This window comes from Melanerpes formicivorus, unplaced genomic scaffold, assembly GCF_026170545.1.
Source record: "Melanerpes formicivorus ecotype bairdi unplaced genomic scaffold, bMelFor1.0.p_v2 SCAF_10, whole genome shotgun sequence".
Classification (NCBI taxonomy): domain Eukaryota; kingdom Metazoa; phylum Chordata; class Aves; order Piciformes; family Picidae; genus Melanerpes; species Melanerpes formicivorus.
The window spans coordinates 17,873,813-17,895,262 of NW_027142362.1; the positions used below are offsets into that span (position 1 = coordinate 17,873,813).

Sequence of the window (21,450 nt, forward strand, 5' to 3'; positions counted from 1 at the left end):
AGCTTTCCACCAGAAGAATAACAAAATATTTAAAGTGCTAACATTTAATTGATTGGGTAACTTAGGCTACAACAAGTCACAGGACAAACTAAAAGCAACTTGGCTTGACATTTCATATAGGTTCAGGTCCTACAACAAGCTTTACACAGGCACGGACACTCAAGTTTGTACAAAACTCTCTACCAACTTTTTCCTACGTTGTGAAGTTATGCACATTAAAATACCCAAAAATCTAAGGCTTAGAATGCATACATGATGTGCCTACTTGCATTTTTATTCCAAACCTTAAAAATGAAGATATTTTTATAAAAAGACCAGAGCCTTTAGTGAAATGCCTATGGTTCCTACATCATCAGTGATGTTACCATTTCCCAGGACAAGGAATACCCAGAACTATGTTGCACCCACATTTTACTTTTACTGACAAATTGTGAAAAAGCAAAAATGAGTCAACATGTCAAACGTGCTACTAGAAGCAGCCCTGCCTCGTCTAAAATAAGTAAGACTCACATTCTGTCAGCTGCACACGCAGACCACATCCTGGTGTTCCTACTAGATGTACTTGATACTATATGCACTACGTCTAGTATTCCACTAGATACAATTCATATATATGATTTTCTTGTATCATCAGCCAAGTTTTAAATGTGAAACGATAGCTACAGTGAGAGTTTAATCATTTGCATAACAAACAGGCACCAGCTGCCTTCCCCTCAGGAGTACCCCGCGGTGTGAACGGGGTAACGCTGATTCCCCTCGGTACCAAGAGGAAAACAAGCCCTAAGACCTGAACTTCCCAAAATCGCCTCACATTGGCACGCTCTAGTCAACACAAGACTTCATTGTGATAAACATTCTGTTCCTTGACTCAAGTTTGGGCTCGTCACCAGCACAGGCTCGCTTCATGGTTTGTATGCAACTTCAAAGGCCAACAGGCTGCACTTTAAAACTACTGCACAGCTTTTGTTTCCCTGTGCGCCGGGGGATTTCTAAGAGCTCCTCCGCGCCGGTGCTGGTTTATTCCCCGTGGGGCCGGTAACCTGTAGGCCAGCATAGGAGAAGATCCGGGCTGAGCCCCGGGCGCCCCGCGGGCCCCGTTGCGGGCCGGCCCAGCCGCCGCCGCGCCCGGAGGACTGTCCCAGCAGCGGCACCTCGGTAAGGGCCCGGAGGGGAAGAGCCGAGGAGGTCGCTAACGGAAATAAAAGGCTGTTACCTGAGGCAGCGGCAGAAGGTAGGACTTGAAGGTGGGTTTGGGTTGCTTGAGAGAAAACATTGTCGCTGCCGGCGTAGACGCCGGCGGCCAGGAAGGCAGAGGCGGGCCGGGCCGAGCCCGGGAGGCCCCGTCCCGCGGGGACAGGGTGTCGACGCCCGCCGGCTCAGGCCCGGCGCCCTGCAGCCACTTGGGGCTGCGCGCTCCCAGTCACACGGCGGCGGCCCCGGCGGGCGGCGGCAGGGGCGGCCCTTGCGCACCCTCCTTCCCCAAGGGAGGAGTCAGCGGCCTGGGCAGGCCCGGTCTGGGGCTGCCGCAACCCCTCATGGAGGCTCTCGCGACTCCCTCCGCCTCCCCGCGAGGGCAGCCGCCTAGCCGGCCCAGCAGCTCTCTACGGCCAAGAGCGGCCGAGCAGCAGCGCCGCTGGGGCGCTAGGCTGAAGCGGCCATATTGGGGGAGCGAGGAGGATGGGGCAGTGGCCTGCGTACGGCGGCGCAGAGAGCCCAAGCGGCCGCGGCTGGCGGGGCCGCTACCCCGCGTCAGCAGACGGGGGGTCAACACCTTGTCCACTTTTAATGCAGGCTTCCTATAACGGTAGTTACCGCCCGCGCTCCTGCTTCTGAACAGATGAACAGTGGGTGTCGGTTGCTGAACCTCCCCGGCTGCCTGGTGGGGCTTGCTCACGTGCCGTCCCCTGTCTCGGGGTGGAGCCTCGTGAGGGCAGGCCCGGATCCGCGGGTGGGAGCTCTCACTTCTCTGGGCAAAGGGCGAGAAAGTGCCCCTCTTCAGGCCTTCATGAGAGGGTCAGACTGACAGCGACCCTCGCGGAGGGTGTATTAAAACGAGAGCTGCGGCAGATTTTCCACAGTGTGGCTTCTGAGCCATTTGGAGACTCTGAAACCTCTGCATGGGGCCTGCAAAGACAGGTTTTTATTGCAAGCCAGGGTTGTCTCGCATCAGTAAAATCCAGCTCCCGCATGAATCAACATCCTATGGCTGAAAGGTGATACACCTCGTACAAGAGGTGACAGAACTCGAGAGCAGTAGTTGATTCTAACCCTCTCATGAAGGCCTGTAAAAGGGGCACAAAAATTACCAAAGTAGCACCCAGCATCAGCCACAAGGTCTTTCTTTACTACTGTTAATGGGAATCGCAGTATGTTGTGCTACAGCCCCTGGGGATTTTTTTTGGTGGAGTCAGAGGGTGACTGTTCAACAAAATAACAGAATTTTGGGCACAACATGGATTCCCAAACTTAGATGAGATGCTTCACAGGCGCCAGCAGGGAATTTTGTTTGAAAGAGGAAGGAACAACCTCCTGGTACCTGCCTAGGTTGAAGAAAAGTATGTGTGCATACATTTAAAGCTATTCAGCAGCCCAGGGGAGAACACCTGCAAGCACCTCTGTAACAGTAACTCTTGGACTGGCAGGTGGAGAAGATAAAAACAATCCCATTGCGCACTTATTTTAAACAAAATGCACCTGCTTGCACAAAAGGTCCCATCTTATTTGGAGTTGGCAGACAGCTCCCTTCACTTTAGTTTCACATACAAGATTTTTATTTTATGCTGCAAACATAATTGTCTAAGTTGCATGACTCAGCCCGGCACAGTTGCAGGCTCAGCCCATTCATTTTAGGGAGTGCACTGTGCTGCAGAAGCTGCTGGTGGTGTAATGCTGAGTGCTCAACAGTGCTGTCAGGGAAAGCCACAGCTTCTCTCTTACTAGTGACTTACCCCTTTCTCAAGCTAAATCCCTTAGATATTTGATAAGTGAGAAATACTGTAGGACTTGCTCTCATCTTTGTTATTCCTTAAAGGTGTTGAAATTAAAATAAAAAAATGAGGAATAGAAAGCATGGGGGTAAGGAAGACAGAAACTACTAAAATCAGCTAGGCTTGAAATTGCATATTAAAAAAAATGCCAGTGGTATTAAAAATGTCAATTATTTATACTGCATCAGAATTACAAGAGTGTGTCTGCATCACTACAGGGCATTCTCAGGAGCAGCTGCAAATGCACTCCTAATCTTGAGGTAATGAGCACAGGATAGCACAAATTGCCATTAAGGACTGCACTGACATTTAACTTGCAGTGCTGATTTAAAAAAGGAACAAAATCAAGCCCAAGTTCTCAGTAAACATATGATCAAGAAACTTGTGAGGATGGGAACTGGTCACAAGCTGCCACTGGAAGAGTTTTATGCCAGTGGAAGGAGAAAGTTGAAAGAAATGTGTATTTTTGAGAAGCAAGTTAATCCTGTCACAACTACCAGTGGGATACAAGCAGGCAGTGCAGACAGGTGGAGCAGGACAAGCAAGCAGGGCAGGTGGACAAAGCAGGAAGGCAAGTCAGTCTAGGCAGGCTGGGCACTCAGGGGTATAGGGCAGGCAGAACAGGCAAGGAAATCTCTGACTCCTTTTTGGCACTCAACTGCCTGCTTATCTCCAGCCAGTTCTGCTAAACCAGAGGTTTCTGAGAAGGCCTTTGTTCAATGAGAACAGGCCTGAAAACTTCTTCAGTGGGAAGCTAGCTATGCAACAAAGCCAGCTGAGCTGAGAAGACTGCAGATGTCTATTTCTAGTCTCATTATTAAAAACCATCATTTTTTATTCAGTGCAGTTATTTTCCTTGCTTCAACATTGTTACTGAGTGGTATCTCCTGTATGCTAGCCTGACCTGGACCCTTACTCTTGTTCACTGTCATGTCCCTCCCAGAACCAGCTTGGCCTGCTCTCCTAGTGGCATCACACTCCACGTGCTGGGTGGCAGTTTCCTGGGGCCTCTTTTTACATACAGTGAAAATTGTTTTTAAGAGTAAAGATAATTATCTACTCAGCTATGGCTATGGTTCATAAGTTGTATTTACTGCACATCAGATTAGGTAGCTTCCTAAAAGTTCTGGTACAACCTCACAGGACCGCTCTGCGGTTGGGGAAGGACTTTGGCTTTGTGCAATGCATAAGGGCTGGGGTTAAGTCAGAAGAGGTTTTCGTAATGGTCCCTTTTGATCTCTCAGATCAGAAAATGGCTTTCAGTAGACATATTCAAGAACAGGTTAGACCACCATCTGCCACTGATGCTATCGACACTGCTGAACTTGCTTCAGTGAAGTTGATCTCTTCCAGGCCTGTATTTCTATGACAACTTCTGTGTTTTCATAGCTTCAATTATTGGTTTGAACTCCAAGACAAAAAGACATATGTGTTGTCTGATTTCATGACTGAGCTATGTGCCCAGAGCTACAAGTATGTGGCAATTCTGCAAAGTCAGGGATTGACTCACTGATGAAAGTCTGTTCTATTTTTCACTGAAAGCATTACAGTTTGTTACTTTACCTGGACACCTCCTCACCTGAGCACTCAACAGTTTGCATACCCAAGTTGCCTCAGCCTGCACTCAGAAGTGTGGGCCATTTTCTGGGGACTCATGAGGAAGCCAGCCCTACAAGTCTGTGTTACATCTTACAGACAAGAAACATTATGCCTTAAATTCATGAAGCAAGTGGGAAAAAAAAAATCATCTCCTTCTTGAGTATCCTTGATGAAAAATATTTAAAATGTGATTATTTACACAAAACAGCAACTTTGGAAGTCATGGCCAAAGATACACAAAAGTTTTAAAAAGTATGCAACGGTTTCTTGAGGTATCTCAGGGGAAAAAATCCTTTTCATGGCACACCTGTGAAATGGAGGTAGTATTCTCCATGGGGAGATTTAACACTTAACTTTGCAATGTTACATAAGGGTACTTTTCTTGTTGATCATTATGTAGGTATCACTTGCCTGGAGTTATTTGGAATTGTTCACTGGTAGAGTGATCCACTTTGGCTTGGGCTACTTTCCATAGATGTTGTGCTACTGATTGTTAGCTTAGCAGTGCTCCTAAACATTATTTTTTTCCATAGCCATTTTTGAATCAGGCTGTTGGTCTGCTCAGATAACGGCATGCCTAGCACAGCAAGAAAATGGAGATGCTTGCATCTAGAATTGTGCAGGACAAAGCACTGCAGTCTCATACAGGTTTTAATGTTGTAGAGATAAAAAAGGAGCAGGCAGATGAAACAATGCAACTCCTTTTTCATTAACACCAAGCAAAAGGTGGATACAGGCACTTAAATATTTTGGCCGAACACCTGCAGAGAGTGATTTAAAGCCTATTATCGAGACATACCTTACATCCATTGTAATGTTACAGAGATTCAACCACCAAGCACAGCTTTGCCATATCAAATTTTGTTTCTGCAGATAAGGCTGAAAGTTTAGAAAATCAAAAGACAGTTGCAGGTTTAAGGAAGTCTGTAGTTCTCATTTTCCTCCTTCTAAAGCTTGTGCTTTGTCAGCCTGCAATCCAGACTAGTGCTGTGTACTGTTTTTTGACTATTCTAACCACCCTGGACCCTGCCACCAGTTGAAATTGGCACTGAATTATCATATCAACCAGGTCCTCACATCTATTTTGCCATTCTGTCTGATGCTGGATCCCAGTGAGGGATGAAAATCCACTATTAGGCTGAAATATTCAGCTCTGGTTGACCACTGCATGCAGTAGAACATTTATCTGAAGTGGCTGTAGTAAGAGGGAAACAACTCTAGGGCTAACGTAGCCTCATAGCATAGAAAATAGAGTGTTGTCACTGCTAATAACAGGCTACAGGCTTTATGCTTGTCAGGACTACTTTGTCTGAACTTGCCTTAACCTGCTTTGATCTGTGCCTTCATCTGGTTAGATGTGAAAGCAATTTTCCTAATGACTAGAAAATTCATCTGAAGGCCAAGAAAAACAAGACAGAAAGTTGGTAGCAAACATGAAAATGCCCTAAGCAAGCAAAAAATAAGGAAAAATTACATCAACATCATGTTCATCCTATCAAAGGGCCTTGGATGCTGACAGTTGGCAATATTTTCTCACTACCCTCACTGCAACCACTGCCCATTGGACCCAGAGGATGAATGCCAGTGTGGCCATAACATCATAAAAATGGAGTAGATAGTAGGAAGTGTGCATATGCCAATTTTACCTGTTTCTTTTTTTCCTGTAGTATTATAGCAGTATTCTTTTCTCTCCTCTCTTCATCTGTCCTCTCTTGCAATTAGATCTAGACTAATAATAATTCATATGTTAGACTATTACAGTTTGTTACACTAACTATAAATTCCTGACTTTACATACAAGATGTGTCGCCTTTTTGCTCATAACAGGATGTTGAGTGTAAGACTATTTCAGCTAGAACTGACCAGTTGGACAGGACAATGGTACAGAAGTGATATTCTGGAGATGTCACTACTAGGTGGGACCCCAGCAACATGCCCAGCTGCTGCTGTACTTTAAAAACTCACCTTCTCCACAGCAAGCACTCAACAACAAACTGTATTTGTGTTAGTGGGCTAACTACCCAGAACACCTGTAACAAGGCACAATCCTCTGGATCTTGCAGATCTAGTGAAATAATCCTATTGACATCCTTGGTCATGCATCCTTTTCACATTCCTGGTTTCTGTCAAGGTCTTATTTGTATCCTTTTAATTTTATTTAGGAGAACAGATTTTTACCAATGGTAACAGTCAGGCCCAGAACCTAGGTAAACATGCAGAGAAGCAGTGTGTAGAAACCACAGCTGGAAGGTTTCAATAGCTGCTTTAATTAATTACCAAATAGAAAATGGACTTTCTTGGTTCTCAGGTATCAAAATCCAGCATCTAAAATAGCAAGAATGACTACAGTAGGAGAGGCTTGCAAGAACATAGTCAATCAAGTCCCAGAATGACAAAATGCAAAAAGGGATACTTCATGGCATCAGCTGGTATAGGTCAGAACCTGCTTACGCAAATATTACAGTTAGTCACTGTATTTAAAAGGTTTGCCTGGAGGGAGAGGAAAATGTCTGTACTGCAAGGTAGTATAAGGTGAACAAACTGAAATTACCTCAGTGTAATGTCTTCATGTAGACATAGTCTTAGAGTACATAGTCTTTAGGTTTGACTTGGTTCAGTACAGGTCAAGCACATAATAAAAAATGGTTAGTGCACTTCAGTGCCACTGCTGTCACCACATACTGAGCAGTAGGAGGGGTGCATCTTCCTGAAAAGCATTATTACAGAGGTCTCTTCAGAAGTGCAGATTCTGTCCTTGCATCTTCTCAGGCAGTGTTCAAGAAAGCATGCAGGCAGACGTGCAAATTTGCTGATTGTTACTCTATCTGGTGTGCTCCAAATCTACTATCGGTCTTCTATGTACATACAGAGACACGTTTAAATCATAGTAAAATGTCTGTATGTCTAAAGTAACTCTGCCAAAGTCAAAGTCCCTGTACTTACCATGTAAGAGCAGAAAGCTTATCATTTCAGTTCATGTTATGCCTCATAAACACTTTCAAATATAAATATGCCATCCAAAGCTTATATAAAGTCATCACTACATAGAGGACTTTATAGAAAATTACTGTCAAATCTTTAAATAAAGAAACTTTGCTTAGAAAATGTTCAGTCCATGCACTGCATATGAAGAAGCAGATGAGTGAAGTGGTTTGGTATCATAGTGAAAAATCCATTATACTGAATTCGTATCTTTTTCATGTGTTTCTTTATAAATATTTTTACACAAAGGAAGGAAGTAAATACAAAGGTAAAATGCTATCTGGTAAACTTGTAATTTAAATGATAAAAACGTGACTGGTCAAACAGATTTAACACACATTTCATAAAGACAAAGTAACAAGAGGTATGCAACACTGTATTTTGTTCAAAATGCATACTGCTGGTTTAGCAAAGTGCTGAAAAGCTGCATCCCTTTGTGTTTGTGAATCAATCTGTTTCTGGTGAGTGTGCAGGCAAACAGTAACAAGGCATTAGCAAATTAGCTATTTTAACCAGAGGTACAAAATGGCTATGTAGTTGCCTAGGATGGAAACATGTGTAGTAGTAAACATGGAAGTGAAACAATTTCAAATGCCATCCTGCTTTTACAAAATGTCAAGTTCCCTAAAGCTGGTTAAAAGAGAAGCTCACATGAAAACTAATCAACACTGCTCTGACAACAGTGAACCAGTAAAACTGCTAGCAAAACCCCTTAGGAAATGATGAGTATGGTAACAGTATTTGAAGGTGTTAAGTATGGATGGAATATGGAAGCATAACACAAACAATAAAAAGCTGATGACATCAATGCATTTGTAGATACTTCCATCAATCTTTACCTCTCAAAGTGCTGTAAGCAGCATTATCAAGGGGGATACTGAGACCTACATACTGTGCAGCTGATGCAGGGGTGGGGAAAAAAAATGTGTCTTTTCAAAATAGTGTATGAGTAAGTCCTAACAGTTAATGAGTTAAGCATACACTTTTAACCAATATTCTGTAAACAAATAACATGCTTTTAACTCATTCTTTTTCTTATCTGTAAAATGGTATGCAGCCTCTGCAAAGAGAGGTGCTAAATATGCAAAAGAGCAAAACTCCAAAAAGGTAATAGAGAAGAATGCGGCAACTATCATCATACTAGTGCTTAGAATGCCACTGTTGAGATGAGCATGCTGGAAGACTGTAACTATAAATGTAGATTTTTCAGGTTTTGTCACTGAGGGACAGAAAACATTTTGCTACAAAGACTTTTCTTCTCTTTCACCTTTGTTTTGGGGATTTACTCAAGAAACGTATGAAATTTCTGTTTCAGCTGGAAAATTTATTCTTTGTTTAGACACACTCCTAGAAATTTTCTTGTTCTCCATCTTGTCAAAATGAAATTGCAAAATGAAAGATGAAACTTGCTATACTTCCCTGTTTTCTTTTGTTTTCCCTTTTCATTTTTTTTTTTTTTAAAAAAACAGGTACTTACTCTAAATTTTGAAACAATGATCATTGTTTTTCAACAGTTTAAGGCTGTCAGCATGCTTTGGGGTGGGGGCAGGTATGATCCTGAAAGCAAGATTCTATTACTGAAGTTCAAGGACAGGTCAAGAATGTCTCTACACTTTCCAAGTTTTTCCAAAGAGAACTGCATTTTGCTACTCAGACCTGTTTCAGTGGATGAAAACAGGTATCTTGTGTCTTTCTGAAAGGATAGCTAAGAAGCGTACATGAAATCAGAAGTAAAAGAAGGAACTGCATAGTTTCTCCTTGCCTCCAACAGTTTTGTTTAGATCTGAAAATCAGTGGCCACAGAGAAACTGGCTACATGAGGAAGGATAAAAACTAAGGCTGGTTAAAAATGTGTTCAGTTTAAGAAGTCTTTCTGATTAAAAAACTTTAAAATTAAAAAAATCTAAATTATTATATAATAATATTGCCCTTCTTTCATGAGCTTTTATAAAGAGCTCATCAGTAAATGAGCTTATGAGGCAGATCAAAATGGAACAAAGAAAGATCTGTACTGCTAGTATCTGTGGACTGTGCCTACTTTTTATCTGCCCCTGAGAGAAGATCTCCCTTTCACCTGATTCAGCAAGCATTTAAGAACAGAACAGAAAATGGAAAGGAACAAATATATGTCACATTCTTCTTTACAAATTAATTTTAAAGTCCATAGTTTGTCATGCTGCTTTCTTCACTGTCCTTGAAACAGGGGCCATAAGCCACTTTAACATTCAGTTTCTGTGGATGCATTTTCCTGCCTAGCTTTCTGTTCCTCTGTTGCACTGCCAAATGCTACCACCAGATTTGTTACGCTGCTGGCATGTCCTGGTCTATTTAATTTGTCCTTTACAGACTTGGCTTTTCGAGAATGGCTGTGCAAACTCTTTGACCTTACTGATGGGAACCCAGAAGTCCTTTCCGGCTTTACTGATAGTAAATTATCTTTTTCAGCCTTGACAGTGGTAGGCATAGAGGTGTAAGAGGCACTCATACCTGCTTCACCAACATCACTGTCATCATCTGTGTCCATCTGTAACTGTTTCTGCTCTGCTTGCCTTTCTGCTTCAGAGACAAACCCAGGGTATTCTGGAGGACGTTCTTGGGAAAGTTGCTGCTCAACTTCATATTTCCACTCTGTGGCCCATTGTTCAACTGCTGAAGGGCACACCTGATCCATGATGGTACTATACTCAGCAGTCCAGTTGTTAACTCCTCCAACCATCTTCCCACCCTGTGCAAATATAAAGCTCCTTGACTTCATCATAGTGGTTTGACAAGCACTGAATGTTTCAGGAGGAAAATAGTGCATTGCTTTAGATTTGTCCAAGGGGTAAGAGATTGTAGCTTCTAACTTGGTACGTTCTACTTTTAACTGAGTGTTCTGGAAATCAGATCTTGGTATTGACTGACTGTTTGTAACAGCATCCATCCGGTTTATACTTTGAGGAATCATTCCATCACTCTTGCAAATCCCCTGCTTTTCATCCCCCAAACCACCTGAACCAGAATGAGGCATAGAAGCATCCTGTGCCATTTCTAACATAGATTTACTGTCATCTGCTGTGGTGACTGCATTATCACTAGAGGTATAATGGAGACTGGTATGGTGTTCTGGAACCAGCATCTTTGGGTCTACTCCATCTTCTTTGGTACCAATAGAATGGGCTTTTCTACGCTGTTCCATGGCCGGTGACATAGGAGTGGCACTGTCATCATATGTTAACTCATCACCACCAAGATGGTATCTGTACATGCTGTAGCCATCCGAGCTGTTAACACTGCTTTGCCGCAGGAGATAGGCAGCGTCACACTCTGAGGAAGCGCGTGAACGTGTGTACGTCAGCTGGGATTTGTCGACACCTGCCAGTTTCTCAAGAGCATTCACCATCCGACCAGACAGTTCTTCCAACTGAGAGAGTCGAAGGTCGACTGTTTGAAGGGAAGCTTTCATAAAATGTTCTCTTTCATTCACTTCTTCTAGCCTCATAGACATATTTTCAACTCTGTTGGGTATAAAAGAAGAAGCATAGAACAGGGGCTGTGGAATAGTCCAGTACCTGTTATAGGCACCCTGTCTGCTGATTTCTTCGGAAGGTAGAATTTTATACTATGAATCATGCATCATTTTTTTCCCCTTACATGTAGCATCAAAACCAAGTGCATTTTCTTGTTACCTGTGCTTTCCATATACTGTAATAGAGGCCTATTTGAACTTTGCTTTAGTTACATGTCAGGAGAGTACAAGAGCTGAAGCCCTTAAGCACAGTGTGCCACCCACTTCATATTCAGTTGTCTTTCACTGTGAAGCATCAATTAATTCCATTAAAAATACTTTGTAATGACATGCTCACAGGATGATTTAAAATAACATCAGGGCATGTTGTAAAACAGGTTTTGCAGCTGTATGGGAGAAAGCAAATGCCAGTGTGTATGGCATTACTTTAGCTCTTGAAATACTTTTCAAGCTGAAGGGAGTGCAATTATTGTCTAGGTTCAATTAAAATAATACTTTTCCCCATTTACTTTTATAGTTTATATCCTAATGGAAAGATATATATAAAAAGTAATGCATTAGGATGTGGCTTAGAGATCATACACTAGTAAATCAACTGTGGAAATTAAATCAACATTCTTTTTCTCTCACACACAAAAGATGACGAAGCATCTGGAACAAGAAGCCATGAGAAATAAGCAAATCTGCTTTGTGGCCATAGACCATAGTGAGTCAGTGAGGCTTAACAGCCTTGCTTTATTCTCTGCCACAATACGTAGGATTTTGACAAATTGCCATGGATAAATAGCACGACAGAAACTGCTCGAACAAATACATGGAGCAGATTTCATTTACCTCTCTATTCTCAAATTTCACATATAATACAGGATGTACAGGGTCTCCCTTCGAGAGGATATTTATCCATTAAAGAATTATATGGCTCACAGATCTACTTCAGTAGAAATGTTAAAAGGAAGATCGATAGATAGATAGAGGGTAGTTCATCAAATACTATGAAACACATTATGGTGAAAGAGTATTTAAAATGTATGTAATTTTCATAATTTCAAGGAAGTGACAAAAGACCCCATCCTGGGACTGACTTAGAATTACTAACAGAATAGGCAGAGTCTTTGGGAACAGTCCTGCCCTGTGACCTGGTGAAACAGTGCTGCTACCATTATCACTGTGTGCTTACACAGCAATATGCAAACATCACCTAGTCCTCCAAATAGCTTAATCATTTACATCTGAATATTCCCTGTCTTTTAATGGGAAAGTTCATACTGAAAAGATAAAATGCATTCATTGTTCAAAGCCTCCAAGAGAATTTGGGGCAGAGATTAAAAGTCAACAGTTGTGAATGGTGAACCCTAGTGTATATCATAGGTCCAAGGGAGGAATCCTCAGTATCATTATTTCTCACAGTTGGATGAGCTGTTGGAAGCTCAACAAGTGGTAATTTGCCCAGACAGATAAAAAACAGAACTGTGCATGGGTGAGAAGGAACAAATTCACCATGAACTAAAATATTCTTATATCAAAGCTACCCAAACCATTAGCCTTGGTGACATATTAGGAGGGACAACAAAGAGCTTGCTGTTGTGAGAGATGTACCGGCACAGATATTTACCCAGGATTCAGATCAGCTTCTGAATTGGTGGTGCTTTTCTTCAAGATATAAACCACTTGTATTTTAACTCAACTGGTTATAATGCAGATAACTACAGTGCAAATAATGTTCCAGATAAGTGAGGTGGTTTTTTTCTTATTATAAGTACCTTTCAGAGGTAACTCTGATGCGTTCATCATTAGATGATTGCTGCTCATCCTCTTTTTCTTGGAAGTATTCTTCTACACACTGTTCTTCAAATTCATACAGTTTTTTTAGCTCCTCCTCATTCAGAAATAACTCTGCACAAAACAGAAGAACAAAATATGTTTCTTTTTTCTGAACTCCTAGCAGTCAATGTAAATCCATTTTAGCAGATTATTTTAGGCATGTGGATACTGCAGATTCTATTTCTGCACTAAGTGAACAGATTATGTAAATCAGGAAAGAGTGCTTAGCCAAAGGTGGCCACAGCCCTGAAGGCAATGTAATGCACTATGAACATCATCTGCTTTTTATGACCATCCACTGGGGGTTATATTTCTCAATGCCCTTTGCACTTTTTAATAGCAGTGCTACACGTTGATCAAGCTGACTAGAATTTACAGGATAAAGACAAGAGCAAACTGTCAGTTTGACTGTTCATTCAAACACTGTTCTTAAAAGGACACCAGTTATAGGCAACATAGAATCCAATATAGCAGATTGTTTCCCTGACATTCCTTGGACAACAGCTTCAAAAAAATTATGACCATGTAAGGAGAATTCAAGGAAAATTTAAACTTTTGGGGAGATTTCATCCTTTAGTTGAATTTGTCTTTGTATTTGGATGAAGTGTTACATTTAGGATTTTCCCTTTCTTTAACTCAAAATCATATTGTGCAGAAATATAATTACTCACAAAATAAATTTCCTGTGAAATGTAGAAATACAGAGATAACAGAGGCATCTGATTAATTCAATGAGGCATATAGTGAAAATAACAATCAACAATAACAGGGTGTGTTAGATTCAAGAATCCTCATAGTTCCCCTGTGAAATGACAGATAAGTGGAGAAATGAAAGTGGGGATACTCTTAGACACAATCACAGAGCTGTCTCAAGAGAGAACATTTGAAACTGTGATCCCTTTTCAGTTTCCTGTTTGCCCTCTCTGATATATGGATTTCACTAGGACTTGGCAAAATTGGATTAAGTAGATGCCATCTCATGGTTTTTAGAAAGCATGTTAATGAATGTCTTCATTAGCAGCACAGCATTGCGTTTTTCTCAGGAGTCCACAGAGCTTAAGAGCTGCTAACTTGATATAAATTTTGTCCCATGCTATCTTCTGCAAATACATTTGACTGTCAATGTGAACAAAATAGTCCAGCAGTTGAAAATCTGCTGCTTTCTGCTGATATAGTGCAAAGAGCTCAATGTAGAGAATATTTCTTGCATACTCAGCCCCCTGTCACGCTCATCCTGGTCTCCTTCCCCCTTCCTGCAGCGACAGCAGATTCGCTTGATGATTATGTAGATGTGGCTGAAGATAATCATTGGTGGTGGGAGGACAGGTCTGTCATGGAACGTCATGATCAGCTGGTACCGCTGGAACTTCCAGACTTGGTTGGATATTGATTTTACCTCAAAGAAGGTATTACTGGAAAGGAACATAAGTACAGTTTCTATTAGGCCCCTAATTGTTACTTAGTATTGAGCAAGCACTATGCTGAAAAAAAGTAACAGCTAAATAACAACGCGAGGCCACAGCGCTTGCTTGGCTCAGCTCTTTGCTAATGCAGCTGAACTTGCTGAATTGATGATTAACTTGAACTCAGCATTTCACTGCTGCTTTTGGGTAGCTCACCAGAAGCTGTTCTCCATCCCCTGTCTACCATGCAGAACTGTCATCTTCTTAGACTATTTGTTCCTACTGTAGAAAGTCCTTTAGGTGTTAATAAAAAGAAACTTGAAAAATTTACAAATAGCATAATTTGTAATTTGGGGCTTGGTCATAAAGTATTTCTTTTAATACATGCCAGTATTTGATATTACACAGAGTATTGAATCCATGAAAGGTATTTTGTGTGCTAAATGCAGAAGCTTCATGCAGTTTGCCTTTAATATGCTAATCAGCTTGACCTACATAGAAGACTTCAAGTTTTCACAAAATGTCCCAAATTCAAACTTTATTCACTCAAACTTCTGACTTAAAAACATGCTTCATGGTTCCTGTAAAGGAATATGTTCCTGGAAGCCATGGCCTCATTTTTACATCAAAATAAGGTGTATTATAAAAATGTTTTATTTTGTATTTATTTAGTGAACATGAAGGGTAAGTGATAGCATTCAATCCAGAAATAATAATAGTCAAAGTTATTAAATACCAAGTAAGATAAAGAAGACTTGATATTCTGTCATAGGTAAAGCTTTTCAAGAAATTTTGAAGTATGTTCAGACAGCTCACTGCATTTCTATGAGATGATAATACTTGCACTTCCTTTTTTCTTATTTTTTTTGTCTATTTCTATTATAATTGTGTGCTTTAGAACATCTACATTCACAAAATCAGTTAAAATAGCCCTTTAAAACCAGAGAATTCTTGACTTCACATAGCTTTTCTGTTTCTTAGTCTCTTTCTGTTTCTTTAGTTTCTTCTGTCTATCTATACATGACATTATTTGCCAGTGATAAGTGACAGTCTGCCTTCATCCTGTGTCTCCTGCATAGCAGGAACTCCCCAGCTAGATCGCATCCCCTTACAATCATGCTGGGATGACAGGAGTTAACAGCATGACCTACTTCCCAAACTGCTGATTCTTTGGTCCTTCTAGCAATGTGACTGGCATTTGAACACTTTAAAATTCCTGACCTTTTAAGTTACTGTGGTGGGTTGAAGTTTCCCCCCAGCATTAACTCTGCCAGACCAACTCAGTTACATACATCAAATGAATCATAGGCTTTGTGAGTGGTAGATTTCTGGGCACACAATGAACTGTTTGTCATTGTGACACCAGGTACCCATGCCAGCAAAGCCCTCCAACACTACATGTTTATGGGTATCACAAATGGATCACCTGCTTTTCCCAGGTGGTGTGCTCAGTAAGTCATACTAGCACATAAATATTTCAGGTGTTTAGGTTTTTTTGTTGTTTGGGTTTTTTGGTTGGTTGGTTTTGGTTTGTTTAAATCCCTAGGTTATGACAAGGAAGTCATGTGGCATAAACGTGGGTAGAAAGAATAAACAGCATAAATTAATTTACTCTTACTCCATAGAAGTCTAATACAGATTTGTGGAATCACATTAAGAATATACATAATGAACATTGCTTGCACTGGCCACAGACCTTAGCAACATGTAGCTATTCTTTCTCTTGGTTTAAGGCAATATAGACTCCTTTTCTGGGTCATGTAAGAATTTTGCAAGACCTTAGTATCTTTTTCTAAATGAAAAGCCAAACAGTAAGAGAAAAACCCAAAAAATCTAGATGATGTAGTGATTGTAGGAAAGCCTTCCACTTTTGATGTTTAGATTTTCATTCTGCAGTTCTAATGCAGAATCACATTTGCCAGTGGTGACATCAGCTTCCAGCTTGTATGCAGCAGGTTTCATGGATTCTATTTTACATCTTTCCAGAGCAATCTTGAGGCCTGTCACTATCCACTAAATGGAACTAGCCAGATTCTCTCATTCATAACTGCAATTGCTGGCAAATTCAAAGCACCCTTTCCTCTACTCTTTCCCAGCATATACACTATTCCAAGTATTTGCCAGTCATGTTCATGGAGTAATTAGATTCTCAGTGCAAATGCAAACCCCTGCAATATCAGTTGATAGGCTCACAGGAACTTTATCTCAGCAATAAGAAAGTAAAGACAGCACATGATCATTTACATACTTGAAGACAGCAATCAGCAGGTTTACCAACAGGATATTTGCTACCAAGAGGTAACAGGCCATAATAGCAGGAGTGAGCCATGCCCCTGGTATACACGGAGGGAGGCGTTTACCGTCATCATCGTAAAGATTGTCCCCACAAGGAGCTGAAGGAAAACAGAAAGGTATTTTTCACAGATTGCCTGCTACTTAAAAACACTATTTGAATTTATTCAGTGATGGCACGTGCATAAAATTTTCTCAGCTGAAGCAATTCTACCATTTTATTTCCAGCAGCAAGTATGTGTAATTTCTACCTCAAATTCTGCTACAGCAATAACTACAGCATATAAAAATATTTTCCCACGATAGTGAGCAGAGAGACAGCTCCAAATTTACTGTACAGTGTGGCTTTATCCTCAAATCCCTATGGATATTCTTGTTCTTACAGTAATAAAGTAGGACAAGATCTTAATGTGCATAGATACATACTAATAGTGCAATTAAAATAAATTCTCCAACCAAACTTGTGTGCTTACTTTGCCAAAAATCTAAAAGAATTTCCTTGTAGTCTCAGTTTCTTGGGCAAAAATTAAACCTTTACTGGGGCCCTGAGTGTAGAGAACAGATCTTAATGATCCTTCCCAGCTTTTCCTGGGGTTTACACCTACACCCCTTATGCATGCCTGTCTCTGCCTGAGCTGTATCAGGTGTGCAGGTCTCAGGCCTATCTCCTGGATGGACCTTCCACCTGTGTTTGTCCCATGGATGGACCCTTGTTCTGTCTCTGACCCTGTCTCCTTTTGCCCCTGTCTGGACTCTTTATACTACTATTTGCCCAGTCTGGGGCTGTTAATGTCACCAGTGGGTGCCCCGCCACCACTTTTGGCCCAATTTATGCTTCCTTTATTTTTCACAGTAAATCTAAATTTTAGATACAATTTTAAACGAAAGAGAGAGAATTATAAAATGAACATTAAGTAGGAATAGCAAAACAGACTGGTGAGGATGAGACAAAAATTGAGAATAATGATCCATCTGTTGTCAGATTATTGCCTGCAGTAATCCTAAGAAGACAGAGGTTGTCTTGAGGTAAGAACTTCTTGGAGGTGGGTAATTGCAGCAAGTTTGTTCTGTCTTTAGGTGCAATGCCAGTGCATCTGATTTCACATATAAGACTAACTTTTGGAACAGTTTAGTAGCAGGTAAAGTGTTTATCAACCACAGGTTCTTCAGCTGAAATCTCAGTAAATTCTAGGTCTGGCAATCAGTTCATTGCAGATTTTGTTTATGTGAATAAACAGACCAGTGGGACTAAGCATTTCACAGAAGATCCCAATGCTTCAACCTCATCTGAAAAAAATACTTCCAATTATGTGAAAGCAGATTAATCTTATTACAGGGGACTGAAAGAGAAAATTATACTTTAATAAAATATATTTTACTTGCTTTTCAAACATCAGACCTACATTTTTCCTGTTTATCATAAGAAAAGTATATCAGGAGAGTCAAGTGAATCATAATATTATTCATGTGGAATATGAAAGTACTAATGTAGAATATGAAAGTACTCATATGGAATGAAAGTATTGCCAAAACCCCAACAACACTGCATCTAGGAATTCAAAGGGAATTAGTTATAGCATGAGACTCATACATCATATTACAAAAACAAATACAGAAATAGTTTTAGTGTACTAGAAACAAGTTATAGCAACCACACAAGCTCAGTTAAAACTTCTGATCTGCAATCTGCATTCAAATAAAATCTTTTTTTCTCTGCTTTTTTTTCAGATGGAACTATTACAGTCGGAAAACAAGATTCACACCTAAATATTGGATGAGCCCTATAATTGAAATGTCAGTATCTCGTGAAGAAAAAGATTAATGAACATACTCAGCTAAATAAGATAATCAACTTTCCACAGAGACTTACGATTAATTTCCATGGCATAGACTGAACAGCATTCCAGAAGAACAAAATAGGAGGAGGGAAGAAGGCAGGGAGAGAAAGAGGGAAAACAACAGAATGATACAGAAATTGGATTTATTTTTTTTTTAATTGAAAATACAGTTTTCCCATGAAGAAAATATAAGCAACTCAAATGTCAGAACAGTAGAGACATAAGCTTAGAAATGACATTATAAATGCATTGCATCCTGCAGTTTCCTTTTCACGTTTTCCCCAAATATTGCATCTGGCAGTGAATTAATGATATTAACAATAAATCACAAAATGCTTCTAGCAGATGATCACTTAAGTATACACAGTATTTCAGGCAAGTAAACAAAACTGGTGGTCACTGTGAACACAAAAATAATTCTTTTAGCTATAGTGGTAAATTATTTATTTATTTATTTATTGTAAAGAACCACCCTGGCTTTGATTCTGCCAGCTGTTTCTCTTTCCACTAATACTCATGATACTGGTACTATTACAGTCTATAAGTTCATTAGAGCCCATTTTGACTACCAGTATGGATACTTGCTTGCCACCTCCTAAATGGCAATTGTAAGCAAACTCACACTACTGAAAGAAACATGCCAGGATGCTCTATGTTTATAAATATGATGCTGTTGAGTACTAGATGCCACTAACTTCTTGCTCATGGGCATCTTCTAAACAGAATAAACCAGACAGAAGCATCCTGGGTTGAATGAGGAAAAATGTTACCAGCAAGTTAAGGGAGGTAATTACTCACCTCTGGTGAAACCACATCTGAACTTGTGTGTCTAGTTCTGGGCTCCCTCATAGAAATCAAACATGGACATACTGGAAAGACTCCAGTAAAGGGCAAAGAGTTTTAAGGTGATTGGAACATCTGACAAATGAGGCAAGGAAAGCAGAGAAAGCTGGGATAATTTAGCCTGGAGAAGAGAGGGTCAGGGGAAATGTTACTACCTGATGGTGAGTGGGAGTAAAGACAGAGCCAAACAAGAGAAGAGACAATGGACAAAGTGTGGGAACTTCATTTAAATCAGACTGTCCAGAGAAGCTGCAGAGATTTCATCTTGCAAGATATTAAAATCCTAACTGGACAGTCCCTGAGCAACTTGCTCTAATTTACCCTGCTTGGAGCAGGGAAGTTTCACTAGATGACCTCCTAATGTGGTTTCCAACCTCATTAATTCTGTGATTTGTGATCTTCATCTTTAGCTGACATCCTGTCTTCAATGAAGCTCTTGACAAAAGTCCAACTACCTGCTTTCAGATTGAAAATCTGATGTAATACCTTTACCATATAGTCTTTGCACTTGTGGACCTTGGCAAAAGTACTCATAAGCACTCAACACAGCCATGTTAGACTGCCCATAGCAATCACCCTCCAGTGTCTTCTGAGGTTGCTTTTGTGGTGTGTTTATGGAGAGCCACAGAAAGATCAGAGTGAAAAATTCTCACTGAAAGCAAAGTGAGGCTCAAATATCATTCCATTGGCTTCTAGACAAAAGAAATTTATAGAATTGTAACACGGTCTAGTTATACCAGTAAAACTCCTTGGATAGCCAAACCCATACATTTTCAAGTTAGTTTAGGTTTAAGCTACTGATACAGCAAAACTTTTGACCTGGAAAGTTTTTTAAACTGTGCAGATTTTATATCACAGAATCACAGAATGTTAGGGGCTGAAAAGGACCTCAAAAGATCACCTAGTCCAACCGCCCTGCCAGAGCAGGGGAACAAAGGCTATTTCCACACTCAAAGCTAAAGAAGTAGAGTGTTCCTTTTTTGTTTTGTTTTCCCACATGTGTAGAAAAGAAGATCATGAGTGATTCATGAAATGGAAACAGTTCTGGAAACTTGATAGGTGCATCTATGGGAGTGAAAATGTATTAGCTTATTGCCTATGCTGTGCACTGGAGGTGAAAGGTTATCTCATCTCCTGTGCAATTTTTCTTCTTCTGTTGGAAATATTAGTAAAATATTGATTTGAAAGGACACTTCAGAATTATCTCTGCTGACCCTTGCAAGTAAACAGAACACATACAGTGTTCTTGGGCAGAAGAGTATTCTAGACCATATCACTCTCAGTATTAACTGAACTTGAATATAAACTAGAGATGGGACATGCAGGTGGGGAACAGAAAATTGCTCAGTCTCTGGAGTCTGTCACAGGAAAACAAGAACAACACAATCATAAAGACAAAACAATAATTCCAAATTAAAAGTAACCATTAATTTGGATCTGATCATCTGCCTCAGAAACAGGAAACAGACTCTTACTATGAATTCTACTCTTACGGTCTATCTGATCTGCGAACACCTCTCCATAGATCATCCAGTAGGGCATATAGAAGATGTTGCGAGCTAATCTCCAAGAAGGCTCCTCATCTGGGTGCAGGATAGCTTGGCGGGCTACACCAAAACTCATCAGAACCACAAGCATGATGACCACAAAGTAGAGCATGTCAATCATCTGCATGGAAAGACCACACAGAGGCTCTTAACATCACTGGCTAGTACAGTAGCATTAAAGTAAACAAGAAAGCATCAAGAGAACAAACACATTCCCATAATCTTTGGGATATTATCCTTTAACTGCTGCTCATGAAGTAAGGATAAATAAAAATGCAGTACACATAGTAATTTACTAGAATTAAAAAAATAAAAAAGATAAAATCTAAAATCTTTGCTCTCTCTATTCTCTTTTGCATCAAGTGCTTTATGCTGTGCCCTTCTGTGGCTGCAGAGAGATAACTGATGGGTTTGTGCCAGGCAGGTTGGAAAAAAATAAATAAAAATTCTCTCTTGATCTAAGCAGTGACTAACAAGAGTACTGCATCATCTAGTATGTGTGTGAAATTCACATGGCCATTTTTTCACAGCCTGTATTCCGAGTCCAGCTCAGGCGAAAAACCTCCTTTAAAAACCAGGACTGAATTTAGTTCCCATGAAGTTCTGAAATAGAAAATTTATAGCAATTTA

At 40.4% G+C, this 21,450-nt stretch overlaps 2 protein-coding genes and 1 long non-coding RNA gene across 14 annotated transcripts in view; 1 reads left to right on the forward strand and 2 right to left on the reverse strand.

Moving 5' to 3' along the window:
* The window catches only part of MTMR10 (myotubularin related protein 10), a 39,023-nt gene extending 37,151 nt beyond the window's left edge, over positions 1-1,872 (reverse strand). The window contains exon 1 of the mRNA XM_068144002.1: positions 1,214-1,872. Within this exon, the coding sequence (XP_068000103.1) occupies positions 1,214-1,273 (60 nt within the window). The 5' untranslated portion in view covers positions 1,274-1,872. The remainder of the gene's footprint in view (positions 1-1,213) is intronic.
* LOC137443871 (uncharacterized) lies at positions 740-21,266 on the forward strand. The gene is made up of 2 exons (XR_010988012.1): positions 740-1,231; positions 18,321-21,266. It is a non-coding gene; the product is annotated as an uncharacterized lncRNA (long non-coding RNA).
* The window catches only part of TRPM1 (transient receptor potential cation channel subfamily M member 1), a 100,828-nt gene continuing 87,220 nt past the window's right edge, over positions 7,843-21,450 (reverse strand). For 6 of the 12 annotated variants that reach the window (XM_068143995.1, XM_068143997.1, XM_068143996.1 and 3 more), the window contains 6 exons: positions 20,749-20,941; positions 18,463-18,483; positions 16,549-16,693; positions 14,110-14,309; positions 12,837-12,969; positions 7,843-11,065 (listed from right to left, as the gene is read on the reverse strand). In XM_068143995.1, coding sequence (XP_068000096.1) covers positions 9,787-11,065; positions 12,837-12,969; positions 14,110-14,309; positions 16,549-16,693; positions 18,463-18,483; positions 20,749-20,941 — 1,971 coding nt within the window. In that variant the 3' untranslated portion in view covers positions 7,843-9,786. The remainder of the gene's footprint in view (positions 11,066-12,836; positions 12,970-14,109; positions 14,310-16,548; positions 16,694-18,462; positions 18,484-20,748; positions 20,942-21,450) is intronic. The other 6 variants (XM_068143993.1, XM_068143988.1, XM_068143999.1 and 3 more) reach the window with 3 other exon arrangements.